At 50.9% G+C, this 18,066-nt stretch overlaps 6 protein-coding genes across 6 annotated transcripts; 2 read left to right on the forward strand and 4 right to left on the reverse strand.

Moving 5' to 3' along the window:
- Window positions 1-1,163: 1,163 nt before the first annotated feature.
- Window positions 1,164-3,281, reverse strand: VFPPC_06255 (MFS quinate transporter; the record flags this gene model as incomplete). Its single annotated transcript, XM_018285316.1, has 10 exons — window positions 1,164-1,361; window positions 1,424-1,464; window positions 1,518-1,648; window positions 1,705-1,754; window positions 1,809-2,045; window positions 2,125-2,323; window positions 2,379-2,444; window positions 2,497-2,532; window positions 2,586-2,712; window positions 2,777-3,281. The coding sequence occupies 10 exons, from the start codon at window positions 3,279-3,281 to the stop codon at window positions 1,164-1,166; spliced, it is 1,590 nt and encodes a 529-aa protein (XP_018142397.1).
- Window positions 3,282-4,978: 1,697 nt separating this feature from the next.
- VFPPC_06256 (hypothetical protein) lies at window positions 4,979-7,350 on the reverse strand (the record flags this gene model as incomplete). Its single annotated transcript, XM_018285317.1, has 7 exons — window positions 4,979-5,807; window positions 5,875-6,005; window positions 6,070-6,102; window positions 6,177-6,547; window positions 6,619-6,782; window positions 6,829-6,928; window positions 6,987-7,350. The coding sequence occupies 7 exons, from the start codon at window positions 7,348-7,350 to the stop codon at window positions 4,979-4,981; spliced, it is 1,992 nt and encodes a 663-aa protein (XP_018142398.1).
- A 1,585-nt stretch (window positions 7,351-8,935) lies between these two features.
- VFPPC_13991 (killer toxin sensitivity protein (Iki1)) lies at window positions 8,936-10,073 on the forward strand (the record flags this gene model as incomplete). Its single annotated transcript, XM_018291762.1, has 3 exons — window positions 8,936-9,094; window positions 9,147-9,315; window positions 9,388-10,073. 3 exons carry the CDS (start codon window positions 8,936-8,938, stop codon window positions 10,071-10,073), a joined length of 1,014 nt encoding a protein of 337 aa, XP_018142400.1.
- A 232-nt stretch (window positions 10,074-10,305) lies between these two features.
- Window positions 10,306-11,005, forward strand: VFPPC_13992 (protein transport protein sec22; the record flags this gene model as incomplete). Its single annotated transcript, XM_018291763.1, has 2 exons — window positions 10,306-10,339; window positions 10,392-11,005. 2 exons carry the CDS (start codon window positions 10,306-10,308, stop codon window positions 11,003-11,005), a joined length of 648 nt encoding a protein of 215 aa, XP_018142401.1.
- Window positions 11,006-11,261: 256 nt separating this feature from the next.
- On the reverse strand, window positions 11,262-12,312 carry VFPPC_16305 (hypothetical protein; the record flags this gene model as incomplete). The annotated part of the gene is made up of 2 exons (XM_018294058.1): window positions 11,262-12,019; window positions 12,093-12,312. 2 exons carry the CDS (start codon window positions 12,310-12,312, stop codon window positions 11,262-11,264), a joined length of 978 nt encoding a protein of 325 aa, XP_018142402.1.
- Window positions 12,313-13,812: 1,500 nt separating this feature from the next.
- On the reverse strand, window positions 13,813-17,731 carry VFPPC_06261 (3-hydroxyisobutyrate dehydrogenase protein; the record flags this gene model as incomplete). Its single annotated transcript, XM_018285319.1, has 8 exons — window positions 13,813-13,890; window positions 13,943-14,043; window positions 14,097-14,222; window positions 14,279-14,462; window positions 14,513-14,922; window positions 14,981-15,131; window positions 15,190-17,334; window positions 17,393-17,731. 8 exons carry the CDS (start codon window positions 17,729-17,731, stop codon window positions 13,813-13,815), a joined length of 3,534 nt encoding a protein of 1,177 aa, XP_018142403.1.
- Between the last annotated feature and the right edge of the window lie 335 nt (window positions 17,732-18,066).

The raw sequence follows: 18,066 nt of genomic DNA on the forward strand, positions 1-18,066 counted from the left end.
AGCATGGGGTGTTGGACAGACATGGGCAAACATTCGGTTTCCTCCACGATATTTGCATTCGACGACTTGTTCCAGCCGATGCGGACCACTTTCTCGAAAATGAAACTGAACTTGCTTCCTCTCGCCTTCCGCAATCCATTTTTTTTTTTTTTGGCCATTGATGTAGGATTTCTAAGAGGAAATCTGTCAAGGCAAAGAGCTTCTGAGACAATTTGGCTGACGATGTCCTACTGAGGCCCTCTACCAATACTGGAGTAATACAATCCAGTCAAAGCGACAGCGTACAGCGTCCTCCGCACATACTGGGGGTTCGAACAACAAGGATACATAAGGAGTACATTGAGTCAAAGCTGATAGGTCGTTTGAGGCTGCCCAACCCTCGAAAGTCCCTGTCGATGCAATCCTCGCCTGCCAAGACAAGTCTCAAAAGCAATCAACAATGAACAACTCTGCCTGCTGGGGCGCTCTCACTTGGCGGGTTGTCTGGTCCCACGAGATGGCAGGATTGTCTTCAGCGCCTAAGCATTACCTTGGTCCTCGCCTGGCGCTTTCCACCGCCCTGAGCTTCCAGCCAGCCAAAGCCCACCCAGCTCAGTGATTTCGGTCCAATTCCGGGGATACAAAAAGCCACTTTGCTTGCTGATCAAGCATCCCATTTTTTATATCAGGCATTGGGTCTGGCAGGGTCAACCTGAGCCGCATACAAATCTGACAACCACGCAGCAAATACCTTGAAGTGGCGCCCGTTCAGGTATTCCGAAGAAGATGAGATCGGTCATATCCGGTTAGCCACTAAATACCCGGACTGTAGCATCCGGGACGGATGTCTTGGTGCAAACGCGGCAGCGTAAAACATGTTTTAGTGTGGATGCATGAAGTACAGCACTACAGGTTGCCACAGACTGATCACAGTTGGACGAATGGATTCTGGTTACGGGCGTTTCAATTAAGCTCGGCGCAAGGCTGAGTGGTATTTACTCCATTACAGGATATTGATTAAAAACATCAACCAACCACCAACCAATCCACCCACGAGATTGCTACTCACAAGTGTTTGCCTTATCAATTGAGTAGTTCGTTGCGAGAAGAGAACGAAGGAACGGGCTCGAAATGTACACGAAACTTGGCCAAAAGTCCGTTACACCCACGCATTTATTCAAAACTCAAGACTTCGTGGGGCGATCCTCATGCACGCTGACAGGCCGTCCGACTTCTGGCTCAGCATCCAGCTGCTTGACGGTCTCAGTCATGCCAAAAAGCTCATCCATCTTCTCCAAGCTAAGACCCTTGGTCTCAGGAACGAAGAAAAATACGAAGAGACCCATGAGGACATCGAAGCTGCCAAACATGAAGAACATGCCCTGTGGAGCGTGTTAGTTGGATTTTGCGGCGACACTGCTGGGATGTGAGAATCAACACTTACATAACCTTTATAACCCATGGTGTTCTGCATAGTAAGGACAGCTGGCACGGAGTGTTAGAGTGCTGTGATTTCAACAAGTTCCAAGACAACTTACTTCGAGCCATGACGAAGTTGAACAGCCATTGTGTGCCGGCACCAATAGCGACGGTCATCGCACGCAGTCGTGCAGTCGGGATCTCACTGACCAAAATCCAGCACGCGGGTCCCCAGCCAAACTGGAAGATGCTACTCACGGAATTAGCGTATGTGACAGGATGCAGTCTAGTCTCCATAAAACTTACGCTGCCCAGAGGTAAATGCAGGTAATTGCGACATATCCGAACGCAGAAACCTACAGAGCGTTAGCACAGTCGAGATCCCTGAAGTCGGCCGCAGCATAGCTTACTGGTTCTCCTGTAACTGGGGGCTGCACGCGTCCATAGATACCAATGATGAACAGCACGACAAACAGCATTGGGCTGGTCCACAACAAGCTCTTGCGTCGGCCCAAGGAGTCTGCAATGAAAAGCAAGAACATGCTGCAAGCGACAGTCTTGACGATACCGTAGACACCGGTAGCAAATAGCGATGAATCAGTTCCGTTCATACCGAGGTTTGTGAAGATTTGAGGAGCATAGTAGTTCTAAAATGGCTTAGCATAACTTCGTCCATATTGTGGAGGGAAGCAGAGTGCAATAAGGGAGGGCGTGTTCCCAACATACGATCGCATTCACACCAGTGAGCTGCTGGCAAACCATAAGAACAATGGCGATGATGGCACGTCGTCTGTTGGCAGGGACCTGCCACATTTCCTTCATCAAGCTCTTGAAAGTGGCCTCGCCCATCAGACGGCGTTCGTTCTCGAGTTGGTCCACCATTTCTTGAATCTCCCCAGAGACGTACTCCGAGTCGGATGGAAGTCTACAAGCAATTAGCAACCAGGTGGCTCAAATGAATCGCACAGACGTCACAGTACCCTCGCAATCTGACCAGGATCTGTGTGGTTCTCTCCCAGTCATCCTTTCGAGCAGTCCATCGAGGGCTGTAAAAAGTATTAGCTGGTTGTTAAAACAGGCCGTTTCGGTTTGACAAACCTTTCTGGAGAAACGAGCATGCCGGCAATGAGAAAGCTGTGTCATTGTTAGCATGTTTTTGTCGTCAATTAGCAGCTGGAGGCGCTTACATAGCTGGGAGAGCTTGCAAAGCTAGGGGGATAATAAAGACAGCCGGGGCTGACACGTGAAGCAAGCAGCCATAGTTGACCCAGAAGGCGATCATAATGCCAAGAACGATGAAGAGTTGATAAAAAGCTATTGGTAGACATTAGCCAGATTGACAACGGAGTAGCAAGGGTAGAGACGGCGGAACACGTACCAGTCAAACCGCCTCGGATTGCTCGAGGAACGCATTCAGACACATAGAGGGGAGTCAAAGTTGAGGCAGCACCAACACCAAGACCAGCAACGAAGCGGCCGACATACATGAGTGCCAAAGTACCATTTGCGGCAGAGGCAGCCTGAAAGACAACTCCAATGGTAGTGATGATACCTGATCCAATGAGACTCCATCGACGGCCGAATCGGTCGGCGAACCAAGAGGTGACAAAACAAGCGGCAAAGCAACCAGCCTGCAGCGTCGAGACGATATTCTGGTCCAAGTTGGACTTGTCGGTTTTAGACTTGTGCAGATACCCAAACTTGTCTCTCGTCGCGTCCATGGCGAGGACACCGCCGATGGCGCCGGTGTCCCAACCGAACAACATACCACCAAAGCACGCAGAGCACACAAGAGCCATAACTTTGGCATTATAAATTTGGTCGGGATCGGTACGCATCGCATCGTTGCGCACGATCCCTCTTAGGACCTTGGCGAAACCCATTTCGAATGAGACAGCTGCCGAAGCAACTCTGGTCTGTGCTGTGTGTTGTAAGGTAGCCGGGTGGTGGATTGAGTGCCGATGAACCTGGAGCCAACAGCCGAGATCAAGGCGCCTATGTCGTGCCTCGCGTCAAGAAGAGCTGTGCTAGACCCTGAAAACCGAGTGAGGCTAAGACAGCGTCTCTGCTTTACGATTTGGATGGTGAGGTTGAACAAAACAAGAGCATGAGCCAAAAATGGATGGTCAGACCCTTGATATAAGAATGTCCAAAAGGTCCCAAGACCAAGGAACCAGCATGATTGGAGGAAGAGATTCTGGGGATTGCCATACCACTCGACGGAGGAATGGCTGACGGAGCTACCCTGGTCAAGTCATCTGAGGGGGGAGGGCCAAGACTTCCAAACTGCAAGACTATGCTGTGGACGATGTTCCGGGGGTGGATTCTATTCTTCATTGTGCGTGGGATCTGGGCAAGCCACCACCACCATCCAGTCCTAGCGTGTCCCAGCAGATCCAACGATCCAACGCTTGCACAGTCACGAACTTGGCGGCCCAATCGTGCTGGATCTTGATAGCATGGATGTGCTGGGTGTCCTCGAGCATCTCGTGTGAGGAGACATGCAATCGAACTCATCAGGTTACACGCAACCTGGGGCACTGGGAGCATCAACGTTGGTGACACCACTTCAGCGACCACAAGCAAAGGCCGATCATTTCATGATTGGTTCTGTATCCTTGAACTGTGCAAGCCGTCGGCCCTACTGCCCCGCCTAAAAGAGAGTTGCCAGCAACAACCTTCTAAACTGAGTTGAAAGGAGCCCGCTATGGCTGGTGTGTCATGTCACCAGGCCCGGGGCAATTCAGTTGAGCGCAATACCAGTGATACAGTCTCAACTTGCTCCCGCTTGGCAGCCATGGCAAAGATGAGTTGAAATCGATGGAAAACTGCCTCATACGTATTCATGGCAGCCACATCGCAACTTCTAGCAGTATTATTTCGATTCCGTCAATCAGCTTTACTCATGATCTGTTCACAAGACAATGTATCAACCACCAACAAACAACAGAGAATTCCACGCAAATGTTGGCAGAGCTGTCAAGTACCTTCAGCTTTCAGTGGCGGAAGATAATCTATCCACGAATAACAGGCCGTATACCCTTCGGCCGCCTCTGCCTGTTCTTCTGGACATTACCCGGCCTAGCTGTGGGTGGCTGCGTGCTAAAACAAAGCAACCACTGCCACGAGCGGGGATGAACTTGACGGTAAAGACTTCCTGAGGTCAGGCTGGCTAAATAGCCGTCGGAGAAGCAGCCACATTTGCCGGGGTCTAAATGATGGAGAATGGAGACCGTGGGGAGACGAGATGCTTGTGGGGGAGGCTTCAGCTAGCCTCCGCCTCTGAAAGACAACATGATGGATAACAACGGGTACAGTATGCATAAACGCATGACGAGCAACTAATTGGCATTTTCCTGCCAACCATGGGGCCTGAATGACAAGACTATTGGGCCTTCCAACCCTCCGTTTCGTTACTGGATTATTGGCTTACGACCGCTGATGCCAAGACTCTTGCGTGAACCATGACAGGTGCATATATTTTCTCACACCTCTTGTTCAAGTTACCCGCCATCATGTTAGGCAAATTCCCGCCATTGGGAGTCAAAATTAGGATTGATATTCAAGGCTGACTGTTTCTTCACAAACTGGACTCATTCATCTCGGCCGACAACCACCGAGGAATTTCTGGTGGCGTCTGCCAACCGTCCAAATACGTCCTCTGGGACATCCCAGATTGGCCCGGTCTGGCGAATATGGCCGATACATACCATGCAGTCTGACCCTTTTCCATGGTGTGCTGCAGAGTCGGGATAGTTGTGCGACTGTCAATGAGGTTGGAATTGGGATCCGCATTTACAAGCATAGCACGTCTGCCAGTCGTTGTCTCCAAGGCTTTGATACCTACTGCTCCTCTGGTTGCATGGACGGCAAATGACCCGTCTTTGCCGGCAGCCCAACCTGCAGGGGTATTCGTGTCATAGTTACCAATGATTTTGGGCATTGTGCCCTCGCACCGGTCCTGGTCGTAAAGCTCCAGGTATCGGCTATTGACTGAGTTGACGTTGCAAATGGCAAACGATCCGTCTGCGGTCAGCAGTTGCCGTCCCGTCTGTATGCGGTGGATCCTGAGATGCCAGTTTGGAGCGTTTTCCGTGGATGGTACAAGGATGGAGGTGATTTCGACGTCGCTGAATGGTTTCCAGCGCGACACGAGGACTGGCTTGTCGTCGCGGTATTCGATGCCCGCATACTCCGAGATTCGCCTCGTCTTCCAGTACTCCCCTCCATCATCGGAGAGGCCAAGCTGGGATGCCAAGGCGTATTGTTCGAGTGAGAAGAGTCCAGGCGGCACCGAAAATCCAAAGGCACTACTGTAGGCAAATGCCCCATACTTGGCGTGTGTCGCCTTCATCGGATAGCCACATGCCTGACCTGACGATAATAGCATACAATGTCCACCAAGATGGCTTTTTTAGGGGAAGAGAGAGGTTAGAGAAGTGGTGAAACTATGATTGGCGGTAAATTGCGGCTCACCTCACGATATGTCCGGGGTGTGGGAGCTCTTTGACGCTAGGCACTGCGTGGCTGAAGGGTTCTTCCTTGGATGTCCAAAACGGATGGCTTTCGGGCACTGCCAGACAAATGAAGGCCAGGCATGCCCAGTACTGCCCATGTTGGTAAGAACAAATTTCTGAAACCATTGCGCCTTGTACCAGGAAATTAACTCACCGGACTTGCTGGGCTGTTGTAGTTTTCGGTCAACTATTCCCGAGAGGATTAGACAAACATTTTACAGACGAAAATGACAGCCTTATCCAGATTGGATTCTCACTTACATACATGTTGGGATAAGAGTATCCCAGGGACAAGGTGCCACTAGACGTCCACATTTCGGTTTGCGTCTGCCACCAGCGAAGATTGCGGAGAACAATGCCCTTTACCATTCCCCAAGTCAAGGGCGTGGGCAATTCGACATTGGCATACGCCAACGAACCCCAAAAAGAAACCATGGCAAATCGATAGCCGACACTTCGTCCAAAGGGAATGGCTCTGCCTTGATCATCATAGTAATGCACCAAGTCAAGAGCTGCGAGTTGAGCTCGCTTTCTAAACTCGGCAGCACGGTCCGGATCCTCATCGCCAGCAAGCTCTGCGTATAACAGCTGCAGGAATTGGATTGCGAAGCTTGACGAGTAGTAATCCATTTCTGGTGATGTCAGCTCTGCTTGTTTTCGATTCCCCTCAACTTATTCGATCTCAGTTGGCAGTTGGACCTACGGTGAATCCCTTCAGGCCCATCATTCGACCACCCGTCGCCGCGATAAAATGTGTCAAGGTGTTTGATATCTCGGTCGAGTCTCTCCTGGGAGCACTTGGCACCACACTTTTTGAGCCCGAGATTTGCGAAGACACGGAACCAAAGCCAATTCGTATTGGGCATGCTACTTTAGTCAGCGAGGATGGTCCATTTGGCAGTTGTGGACGTACTTCTTTTCGTTGATTGAGTTTCCCAGCCATTTCTCAATATTGTGTTGCTCACGCTCAGAGAAGCGATCCCAGATCCCAGGTATAACGGCCAGCGCGAACCCTTTTTATAAAATCTTGTCAGCGAGATGTTTTCGCGCCGTAAGGCCACTCATACTTACCTAGAGGGCACATCTCAACCATTCGTTGGTCATTGTCTCTAGGATATCCCCAGAATTCAGGGCTGTCAGGATCGGTGCCAGCCTTGATACCTTGAATCCACCAGTCTGTGCCTCTGTACTCCCCGTGTCCAGCGAGCAAAGCTGCCAAACCCCAGAGTGGCCGGCATATTCCTTCGACCTCAGAGGCTGTTTGGTCGAAACGAACGGCTGTTCCGCCGGGACACTTGACTCTGGCCTTTGAAGGTGAGAAGAATGGCTCGAGCGGATCGAGAACCGTTCGCAGAAGGTCTTGCACGGAAGCTCGATCGTGAATATGGACCTTGCTAAAGGGGTGGGACTCGTTGTATCCTAGATTGAGCACCATGATGTCTTTACGTGAAGTGAATTACAGTCTATTGGCAGAACGACTGACGACAGTACAGATTACAGTTGGATTAAATGGAATCGAAGAATATTTTATCACAAACGTCCAGTCCTTTCTCATCGGAAGCTTACCTCCCAGCTGGTGGGGGATCAGCGCCGCCGGCAAGGGTATTGGAGCTGTTCAGGTTGGCTGTTGGCTGTTGAGGCTAAAACAGTTATTAGCCTTCGGGTTGAAAGCCGCAGCTTGGTTCGTAGTGGGGCAACTTCGCAACATCTTGGACCGAGAAGACGGCGCTGGGGTCGGTTGATGAGAGCATCTGTGTCATTGATTGAATGTTCTTGTTCATGTAATCCCTATTTGCTCAGAGAATGACATGGTAGCTGTGGCTCAACTTACATGCTCATGGCTTATTAAAGACTGGAGTGCTGTGACATGCTGACCACTGTGGCTACCGCTAACTGTCTCTCTGTGACGTCAACATTGAAGTTTGTTGTTTTGTCCTACCCTGCATCGACCTGAAGTTGGACATTTCGCACTTGACCACATCTGCAACAATGAGTTTACCTCCACCCAAAGACTCCCCACCATCACTATGAACCATCATGCCGTAGTTTCCACAGAGCCATGTAAACCACCTTAACCTTCTCGCACCCGCCACGCAATGGGTCCCAGAAAGAAGGCCGTTCCAAAACGAAAATCCAAATGGACACCCGAGAGAATCGTCACCGACCGCAAATCGCCTCTCGCAAGTGCCGATCTACGGGTTTGTGCCTTCCTCCTCGTATCAAACTTTCTCGCAGCTAACATTGAACACTTGGTCTCCAGAGCATCCTCTCCAACCCACTGTCCTGGACATCATTAACCATTGAGGAGAGAAAAGAAATTCTCTCCCTATTTCCGGACAAGGCACATACGCTAGACGCAGACACCGATGATGCTCGCCCGAATTTTGAAACCCTCCTCAATGACGACTCCTTCCGCTATGACTGTGCTGCGTATGTGGATAATTTGGGGAGCGGGAGACATGATCCGGTTTGGTTGGAGGATGCGTGGAGGGCGCATGAGATGAGGAAGGCAGGCGAGTTTGAGACATGGCTGGAGGAGAAGTTTGTGGAGGATTGGGGCGTTGAGATTCCGGAGGATATGAGGGCGAAGAAGCGACGGGATGATGGGGAGACGGGGCAGAATGAGGATGGGGATGCGAAGAGGGAAGTGGTGGATGATAAGAGGGATGAGGAACAGGAAGAGGGAGGAAAGGGTGGTGAAGTTGATGCTCGGAAGGAAGAGGGAATGGCTAAGACATCGACACCAAAGTCTGATGTGACTATGGATGAAATTATTGTACGAGCCTAATTACTTAATGACTAGATTAGCTTAGCTTCATGATGCTGGAGCTTGAAGCTGTCTGAACCTAACCTTGGGAGTGGGAGAACTGACATCTGGAGTGACAGATTGTGGGGCAGTGACGAAGGTGGGGCAAATTTTTTGACTGACATTTTGAGGTCCAACTTTTGCATCTCATCGCATCCGACTGACTTCAAAAGTTTACGCGGCAGACAACATCTGTGTCGCAGACTGTTGAAATATGGCGTCCACAAATAAAATTCACAACCGATCGCACAGTTTGTTGCTGCTGCAGAAGCTGTTGAATCTCCGCGACGCGGCGAGTCCTCTCACCCTCATCCTGGATAACCTTGAGCAGCCAGCACAGCCAGTGGTCGACGAATTTGTTACCCGGGCCAAGGTTTGTCTCTTCCATGTATTCCACATTTGACCATATGCTTACAAAAGTGTAGATTTCCAAAACCAAAGTGATTTTGCTATCATTTGCAACGGTCAAAAAGCCCTCGAATGTGGATGTGTTTGTCAAGGCGTCAGGCAGAGATTTAAGAGTGGTAGCGAAGGAATTGGTTGCGCAGTACCCTGTGTTTAATCCGACGCAAGGACGGGAGAAGCCATTACAACGTAAGTCATTCGCATCACTTGCATGGTACACATCTATCTGCTGAGATGTGATATTGACGCGCATGGAACTAGGGGCGGTTGTTCTCATCGATTCACTCAACAATCTGGCGTCCACGGCAGCCAGCTCTCTCGCCAGCTTCCTATCCAGCATCCTCACGCCAGCAGTATCAATAGTATCCACATACCACATCGATGTGCCGGTGCTACTCCCCCCGTCATTCAACGAGTACGAACCACACCCCTTCACAATCCTAAACCACCTCGCTACAGCGATCCTACGCCTCAGCAGCCTCCCCCAAGAAATCGAGAGACAAAAAGCGCGTAACCGTGCGGTCCAAGAACCAGAATGGGGACTCAAAGAAGAGCGCGAAGGCGTCATCATAGGGCTCACGTCACGGGGCAAAGATGAAGATAGAGGCGTCGTCATCGGCATGGAACTCAGGCGCAAGAGTGGGAGGACGGTCACGGAAAAGTTCATCCTGCAACGGCACGTGGCGGCGTCGAAATCAGGCACCAGCCGACTCACGCTCTTGACGGATCATGCCATGTTTAAGATGCCGGAGGCGGATGCGGCAGAGGAGGAAGAGCCGGAGAGTACGTTTAATTTGGGGTTGACGGAGAAGCAGAGGAAGGATAGGGAGGGGATTGTGTTGCCGTATTTTGATGCGCAGACGGATATTGGTGCGGGAGAAGGGGGTAGGATATTGTACGAAATGGGGAGGGAGGACGACTTTGACGACGAAGAAGATGAGATTTAATGTGACGATATCCCGGTTTATCAAGTTCGTGTCGCATTGTTGGTGCTTGATGTCAAAAGAAGCAACATACGTGGCGCTCATTGTTCCTGTCCAAGTGGAGTGGCGGTCACATCCGCTGATTGGCCCACATGGACCACGTCTCAATTCCAAACATTGAACACCATCACCACTTCATCACCCATCATCTCGACTTTTCAACATCTCCCAAAAACAGCTATCACCAACCACCACAATGATTCTCTCAACCCAAATATCACGGCTAGACGGTACCTCATCCCCATCGCCATCCTCTTAAACCCCAGCAGCTAACTCCAACAGGCCTCATGCTCTGCGCCTCCGTCGACGACTCCCCCGAACCCCCCTCCCTCACCTCCCTCAAATCCCAAGTCCGCCAGATCCTCCGCACCATAACCCGCAACTCCACGCCCCAAGCGTCCATCGAGTCGCCCCCCCAAACGATCCACTACCTCATCGACAACGACGTCATCTTCCTGTGCATCTGCGACGCCAGCTACCCCCGCAAACTGGCCTTCACATACCTCGCCGACCTGTCGCGCGAGTTCCTGACCACCCACCCCCCGCAGCAGGTGCACTCGCCGTCCCTCCGGCCCTATGCGTACATGGACTTTGACAGCTTCATAAGTAAGACGAAGGCGACGTATGCGGATGCCCGGGCCGCGCAGAATCTGGACAAGGTGAACGACGAGCTGAGGGATGTGACGAAGGTGATGACGAAGAATATTGAGGATTTGCTGTACAGGGGGGATAGCTTGGATAAGATGGGCGAGATTAGTACGCGGTTGAAGGATGACAGTATGAAGTATAGGAGGGCGGCGGTGAGGATTAATTGGGATTTGTTGCTGAAGCAGTATGGCCCGTTTGCGGGGCTGGGGTTCTTTGTTTTGTTGTTTGTGTATATGCGCTTCTTTTGAGGGAGATGCCGATGGGGTGGAGATGGGAGCGGGATTACAGAATTTGGCGGGGGATTCACCACGGGGAGGACCACCGGTAGAGATACACTGCAATGCGAGACGCATTTGTATACTATTAATGCTATTCAATCATCAGGTCGTAATGGTATCCATGTCCGTGTCCATGCCGAAATGCTCCAAAAACTCCGAACCGAACCGGTCCTGACTTCCATCTTGTGAAATCTGTACAAGTGCTTTTTGAACACTCTGTCCTCGGCTACATGACCAGGCAGTTACTGGACTGGTGTCCATTGGGATCAGCCTCTGCGTGCTGCCACGCCATGTGCTCTTGCAAAGATGCCACATCCTCAAACTCATCATTTGGTTTGTATAGGTCCTCCTCATCGTCTTCGTCCTGCGGTTGCCTGGCTTCATCCTCGCAAAATGGACATAACAATTTTGCCTGCCAATCACCATGCAATGGCGCAATGTGATTTGCGATGGCGAGAGGTGGGAATATCACCTGTTTCTCTTGCGGTCCCGACGCAGTTGCGCCTGTAGCTTGCCAATGCTGACTGTACCCTTGCGGTTTCGCTGAATACGGAGCGCTTCGTTCGGTGGGCGGGTTTTCGAGATCCTCCCATATCAAATGGCCGTCGCAAAAGTCGCAAATGAAGGCAACGTCTTCTTCTCCGAATCGATCAAACGAGCCAATCTTGGCGCACGCCCCAAATTCCTCCAACTGTCGCTTTTGGTAGTCGTGCTGTGATAATTGTTGCATCGCATTCGCTGTAACCCTTGCTTGTACGCGTCGTACTAGAAAGGCACCGAGGCACCTTTGGGTGGACTCTTGTGACGAGGTAAATACACGCCTGGCTGCTCGACATTGTGCCTGGTGCAGCTCTCGTTGAAGGGAGTGTGTTTCTCGTATCCATACGGGATTAATTGGCCCTCCTGATCGACTCCAGTCTCTAAGAAGTTGGACATGACTGCGGAACTTGTCGCGCAGGAGCCTCAGCTCTTGAATGGTTTCGTCTGGGTATCAGGGTTAGAATCACATGGCGCTAGATCGTCTGAATTGACAAAGTTGACAGCATCGAATACATACACTTTCGGTCGTGTTCGTATTGAGCTTGTCCATTGACAAGAGGGCAGAGCTCTTGAAAGTCCTTCTTGGCTTCGTTGAGGACCTCCTCCAACGCCTTGACTTGCTCGTACTCATCCTGCCGCCAATGCCGCTTGTCAGAGAGGCTAAAAATGCGTAGGCCTTCGACGACGAGGTTCGCGATATCTGCCAACAGCGCTCCCACAGAATCGAAGCCGCTCATTGCGTGCCTCCCGTCACCTGCGGCAGTCAAGTTGCTCCCAACGCGGGGTAAGACTGAAGCGTGCGATGAGGGTCCCGTCTGTATACTGTGAAGGCACCTCCGGCGTTGAGGAAAGGTTCAAAACACGGTTCGAATTGAGGATCACGACCTCAGTCCCCTGGAGAGCACCTCTCGGGTGCGCATCGAGGAAACGTGATTCGAAAGGGTCGTTGGGAGAAAGATGGATTACGTAGCTTGACTGCCAAGCTCCACGTTTACCGATTTAGGTGAGGCTGTGAGTGGGCGGTGGCAGTGGCCGGGTTGAGCCGTCGACTCAATGTTGGAGTTGCATGCACCGAGCTGAGGCTGTGCTAGTTGGCGGCAAATGAGGAGGACGAGGTAAACAGGAGATACGCCACGACGTAATAAAAGAACATTGAAATTATTGTGAAGATTGAAATTCCACCAGACTCTAGTTGGTGTTGGGTTGGTCGCTCCTTCCCAGCTCCCAAGTCCCAAGTCCCATGTGTCATTGAGACTGCCCTTGGACTCTGCACTTGTCAGGCGTCCATGTCTGGGTTTGAGACTTCAATGTTGCTGCTGCATGTCAGCTTGAGCCACACCAAAACCAGCCCTAGGGCGAGAACATTGACAACCCCTTGTGCCTGAAGACTAGCCAAACTCTCCCGGCACATCACCTTGGCGAAAGATTGATCATGCAGCCGGGCCCTTGAAAGGACATTGACCAGACCCTTGCTGTTTGACAACCAGAACGCATAAGGTCGCTGGCGATTCGACCCTGACGCGCTGTGGAGCCTTCCTGATGTCAAGGACTCAAGGGCCAACTTTGGCATGTTGGAGGCCTACCGAATTGACCACATCAGGCCATTTCGAATTCGAAGTTACCCCGACATTCAGTGGATGACCGGGCTTTGCGTTTGGGCCCAGCAAATACAAGACATGGCACTGACAATTGTGTCATGAACGGTTGGCAGGCCAAGGGCGATCGATGATGCTCCAGGCGCGTTTCAGGGCGAGACACACCAGTACCGGATCCTATGTAGGGGATCAAATCAGCAGCGGGAATAATTTCATCATGGAAGAAATGGGGACTGCGACTTTTACAGCATGTTCTATTGCTTGAACAAAGTTGTAGTGCACTGGTCTCGTGCATTTCCTCCCGGAAGAGCCTTGATGAAGCATGATCTGAGAATGGTCATTCTGCGGACTAACGACGTCGATCCCCTTGCCAAGAAGGGTTGGATTCACCTCAAAGCGATTCGCCCAACTTGACCCGCACTATGCACTGAACAAGTCAATATATTTGGCCAACCACGTATCCAGCGTACCGCGCCATGTGCAATCTTCGACTGTGATACATTGGTGTATATTCCTTCGTACCTAGTTACTTGGCTGTGGGTAAGTCCACCTGGCCACAGACGGTACGAATGCATCATTCTCTGACTCAAATCAGCAGTGCTGTCTCCTTTTATGACTCAGCTGCTGCTACTGACACGACATTCACGTCATCTCTCGTTTTGCATCTCCTTCCCCCTCTCTCTTCCAAGAGCCAAAGGAATCCCAGAAGCCCCATGGCAACTATCCATGCTATCAGACCTGCTATCGGGCTTCTTAATGCATCAATAGTCACCTTCAATATGATGCCCACTGTCATGCCAGCTAGGGACATGGCCAAGGACCGAAGTTGACGGATCCATGACTGTGCGCTTGACACGCCAGCGAACAACAACACTAACACAGTCAGCAACTACTTCCTAAGGTCTGCTCACACGAGGACGGCTCACTTGGCATCGCCATGTTCTGTACTTCCAATAGAAAGTACATGACTATATAAGATACTGCGGACAACTTCGAGCGTTGCAACAACGATCCTATTCCCGACAACGTAGTGACTGCCATGAGGAGGGGAACTAGCAATGGTCAGCTATTTGCCATGTTTCAAAAGTTTCATCTCAGCTCTACGTACTCCCAAGCCTCTGTGATCTCGACGTTGCCAGAGAAATTGGTAGCAAAAGGAGCACAGAGCCCGCAACAACAGCGAGACGTAATGTCCCGTGAAATGGAAGTGTGCGTGGAGCATCGGCCGCCAAATATATTGATGTTGAAAGAAGGCCAAACAACGCTGACTTCCAGTCTGTGATCCAAGACACCTTTTACGAATTAGTTTCCATGAACGATTGTGTCGATCTGCCGGACTTACACTATCTTGCAGCGAGGATGCACTACCGCTTGGTGCTAAACCCGTCATGGCTGCCTTTGCTGATATTGTGATCTTCTTGTGGGCTGGCAGCCATGATACTTCCAATGGCGGTCCCATCTCACAGAGCACACCAGTCGATAGAAGTAAACACAGCGCGAAATATATTGCTTCGTTGAAAACGAACGATACACGGCCAGCAACGGGAACCATCACCAATAGCATTGTGAAGAATCGCCCGGAAACGCCTAGTAATATAATTCGAAGTGCCAAGCTGCGAAATGGATACCACGAACAAACAACGACGACAAAATTGAGCATTAGAATGGCATCCGTAGCCCCTGACAGGATTGGTGTCAGGAAACGGACATTGAGACTGAATCGAGTGGCGAAGTAGAAGAACGGTATGAACCCTATCCACAGTTAGTTTCATGTATATCCAAACATACTTGTCTACAACAAAAGATGTACCCTTTACAACGAGAACAGGCGGCAAGATACGAGCGATAGGGAAGTGTCTAAGTGTAAGGTAGGCGAAAGGCAGAGCAGCCAAGAACGACAAGTCGTATGAGGTATTGACATCACGTAGCTTGGCATTAGGACCATAAACGCCAACACTTAACTAAAGGCCGCATGAACATTAGTTAAAGTAAGCCCGGGCATTGGCGTTCCGTACTCACGAGAAGAATCATCAAGTACATCCACTCTGCTTTCCAGGGAATCACCGAATCGTCCACTGGTATTATGCCAGGCTTTGGTTGTCCCACTCCCGACACGGTCTGTGATGCATGCTCTTTTCGTGCACTCAAGCCTAGTCGGAATCGATCAACTCGCCTCATCTTGTCCAGCATTTGTGTTCCGACGCGCGCGACTGTCTCCTTCAAGAAAACACCCGACTGCCAATGGTACGAGCACAACAACGCACGCTGCATTCCGCCTTCTTGTCCAGCGATTAGCATGGCCACGGGTGGGCTACGAGCATAGAAGTGCAACACGGTCATCATATGCGTATCTACGAGCGTGAATGCTCGTAAGTCATCCCCTTTAGGTGGCAGGTGATTCTCCTCCCCTGGGTTATCCAGAAACGCCGTTCCACTAGCGATGGTTGTGAATCTTCCGTAATTATGACCCCAAAGATGCCGCTCGATAGCTCCGGCGTCAACGTGACCCTCAATACCGACGAGATGGGCTTTGAAGGGATTCAAAGTACGTCGACGAGACAGAATATATAGTATGGGCAGGATCAGCGCTGAAATCATTGGCGGCACGGACACAAAACCCAGCAATATTATGCTAAATGACCCGAAGTGCGAAAGATCTACTCTGGAGAACGCACCAAGAATATGTAGTTGGCTCATGAAGGCAATCGACATCAGTCCAGAGAACATCATGAAAACGGCGAGAGTTTTCCAGGCCACCCCGTTTGACAGCTCCCCCGTTTTTGCCGCGGTGCCGAAGCCATCCCATTGGATTGCAGCGCCATACAAACTGTCGACTAGCAAGGTGTCCGAGTCCAAGACCTTGGTGATGTGACAAGTTGGACGTACATCACTAACTTTGGCGCCCCAAACATCAGTGCTTTGATGCCACGACGCCTCTCCCTCCGTTGACAGCAGACATATGAGTCGTCCGAGAAAGTCACCCCCATCATTCGCCAGCGACAGCCGCGCAAAGGCTTGGAATCCAGAGTCTTCCTGCCGAATCGTGGGACGCTGGCTATGTGGGAGGAGGCCCATGATGGCATACGCAATATCTCCCGGGCTAAACTGATCGGTTCCACGGCGTGCAAAGCATGCGAGAGCTGTTTCTAAAAGTCGAAGTTGTGTGAGAATGGCAGACCCCTCGTAGTGATTTACCAACTCCTTGACCAGCTCAGCGTCTTCCCATGCCCGCTCTGCAAAGTTGCGCTTCGCAAGGGACACTGGGTCTGAATCGTCGTCTCCAACGTAGAGCCTTATTCTATGTTCCCCTGGGCAGAGCAGTAACTCTGGCAATGTCCACAATCGAGATCCCCAATGCCGGAGCCACTTTGTCGTTTGCTGCGCTCCGCTGCTAACACTTGTTCTTTGACCGGCCAAGATGACATTGACTTTGTCTGATGCAGGTGGCCCGATGGCAATGATCATGGAGTGTGCGGCGCGGACAACGTCGCAGATGCGGTAGACGTCGTCGCTTTTGCTGGTAGATCTGGCTACTCCGTCTTTGTCGCGGACGCATTCGAAGTCGATCCAGAAGGCCTTCTTGCCGGCCCTCTTGGCGGCGTCGATACCCCATCTTATCAAGGTCTTTCGGTCCCTCTTCGCAAGCTGTCTGTTGGCTTCGCGGGTCTCTTCGTTGGGGTACTTGTACTTGTCAATCTCGTCGTCTGTTGCCACCCTGAATTGCTCGCGGGTGTAGGAGACGAATACAAATTCCATGTCTATATTGTCCCCATTTTCAAAGATGTATTGTGATACGCGAATTGTTTCATAGAGCGCCTGGTCGTAGTCTTTGATAAAACAGAGGTATCGTGGTCGCGATGCAGTTCCTTGATCACCGGGCTCAATCCATATTGCTTGTTCGCTGTTATTCCCAGCAGGCGCGCTTTCCAGATCTGAGCTGAGTCGAATGTCGTCGGAATATCCTTGGCGTTCTGGAACTGGATATTCTACCTGGAGCTGATCAGATGGGTTTCCTAAGTGGTTTAGACTTTGAGAGGTCTCGTTTGCTGCATCATGCTTGTGACTGCGAACAGCGTCATAGCGGTCGTCTATCTCCATCCTGCCGAAGCCCATTGTACGGGTGGCATATTGATTATGCAGATGATACAAATCACGGCTATGTACCTAGTTGTCAATAGTTAGCATTCGTAACAGGTGCTTGTGAGTCACGGATTCGGCATACCAAAGTGCACGAATATGGTAAAGATACAACATATTTCAGCAACGCTGTGATCATCATTGCTGCTGACCATTTTCGTTCTTGCCTGGTAGCATCCAAGATCGGCGCCCAAATCCAGTAGCTGACATTGGCCAAAGGCGTCGCTGTTGATCGCGGTTTATCCAAGCGTAGCCATTTGGACGTCTGTGGTAAATTGCGCGAATCTTCGAATGTTTGCAGCACCAACGGGACCAGTTTGCCATCTGACGATAGGTACATGAGTCTTGAGCTGACTTGATTGCCGGGGTTGTCGCCATGGGCTTGGGCCTCACAGTCGCGGGTTTCATTCTGTGGTGATGACATCCTGGGCTCAGAGTGAACGGCCTAGCGATGGGGTTAATGTCCGACCATGATTGAAGTGAGATGAATTTTGATGAGGTTTAAGATGTGAGGGACGTGAGTTGCTTAAGGAGTTGAGATGAAGGCTGTGTTTGATGTGTTACCCTTGTCCCCTGCACTAACTGATGCACGTCAGCAACTAACGGGAGTGAGGCTGACACTGCTATATATGGCTCTTGGGGTTGCAACTCGCCTTGTCTTGCATGAAGTAATCTGTGGTGGTAGTATTTGCCTGGAAGCAAATCATGCTGTCATGTCGCAGTCTACGATTGTATATCGCGTTGTATATGGCATGTATA

The sequence above is a fragment of the Pochonia chlamydosporia genome, chromosome 5 (genome assembly GCF_001653235.2).
Source record: "Pochonia chlamydosporia 170 chromosome 5, whole genome shotgun sequence".
Lineage (NCBI taxonomy): Eukaryota > Fungi > Ascomycota > Sordariomycetes > Hypocreales > Clavicipitaceae > Pochonia > Pochonia chlamydosporia.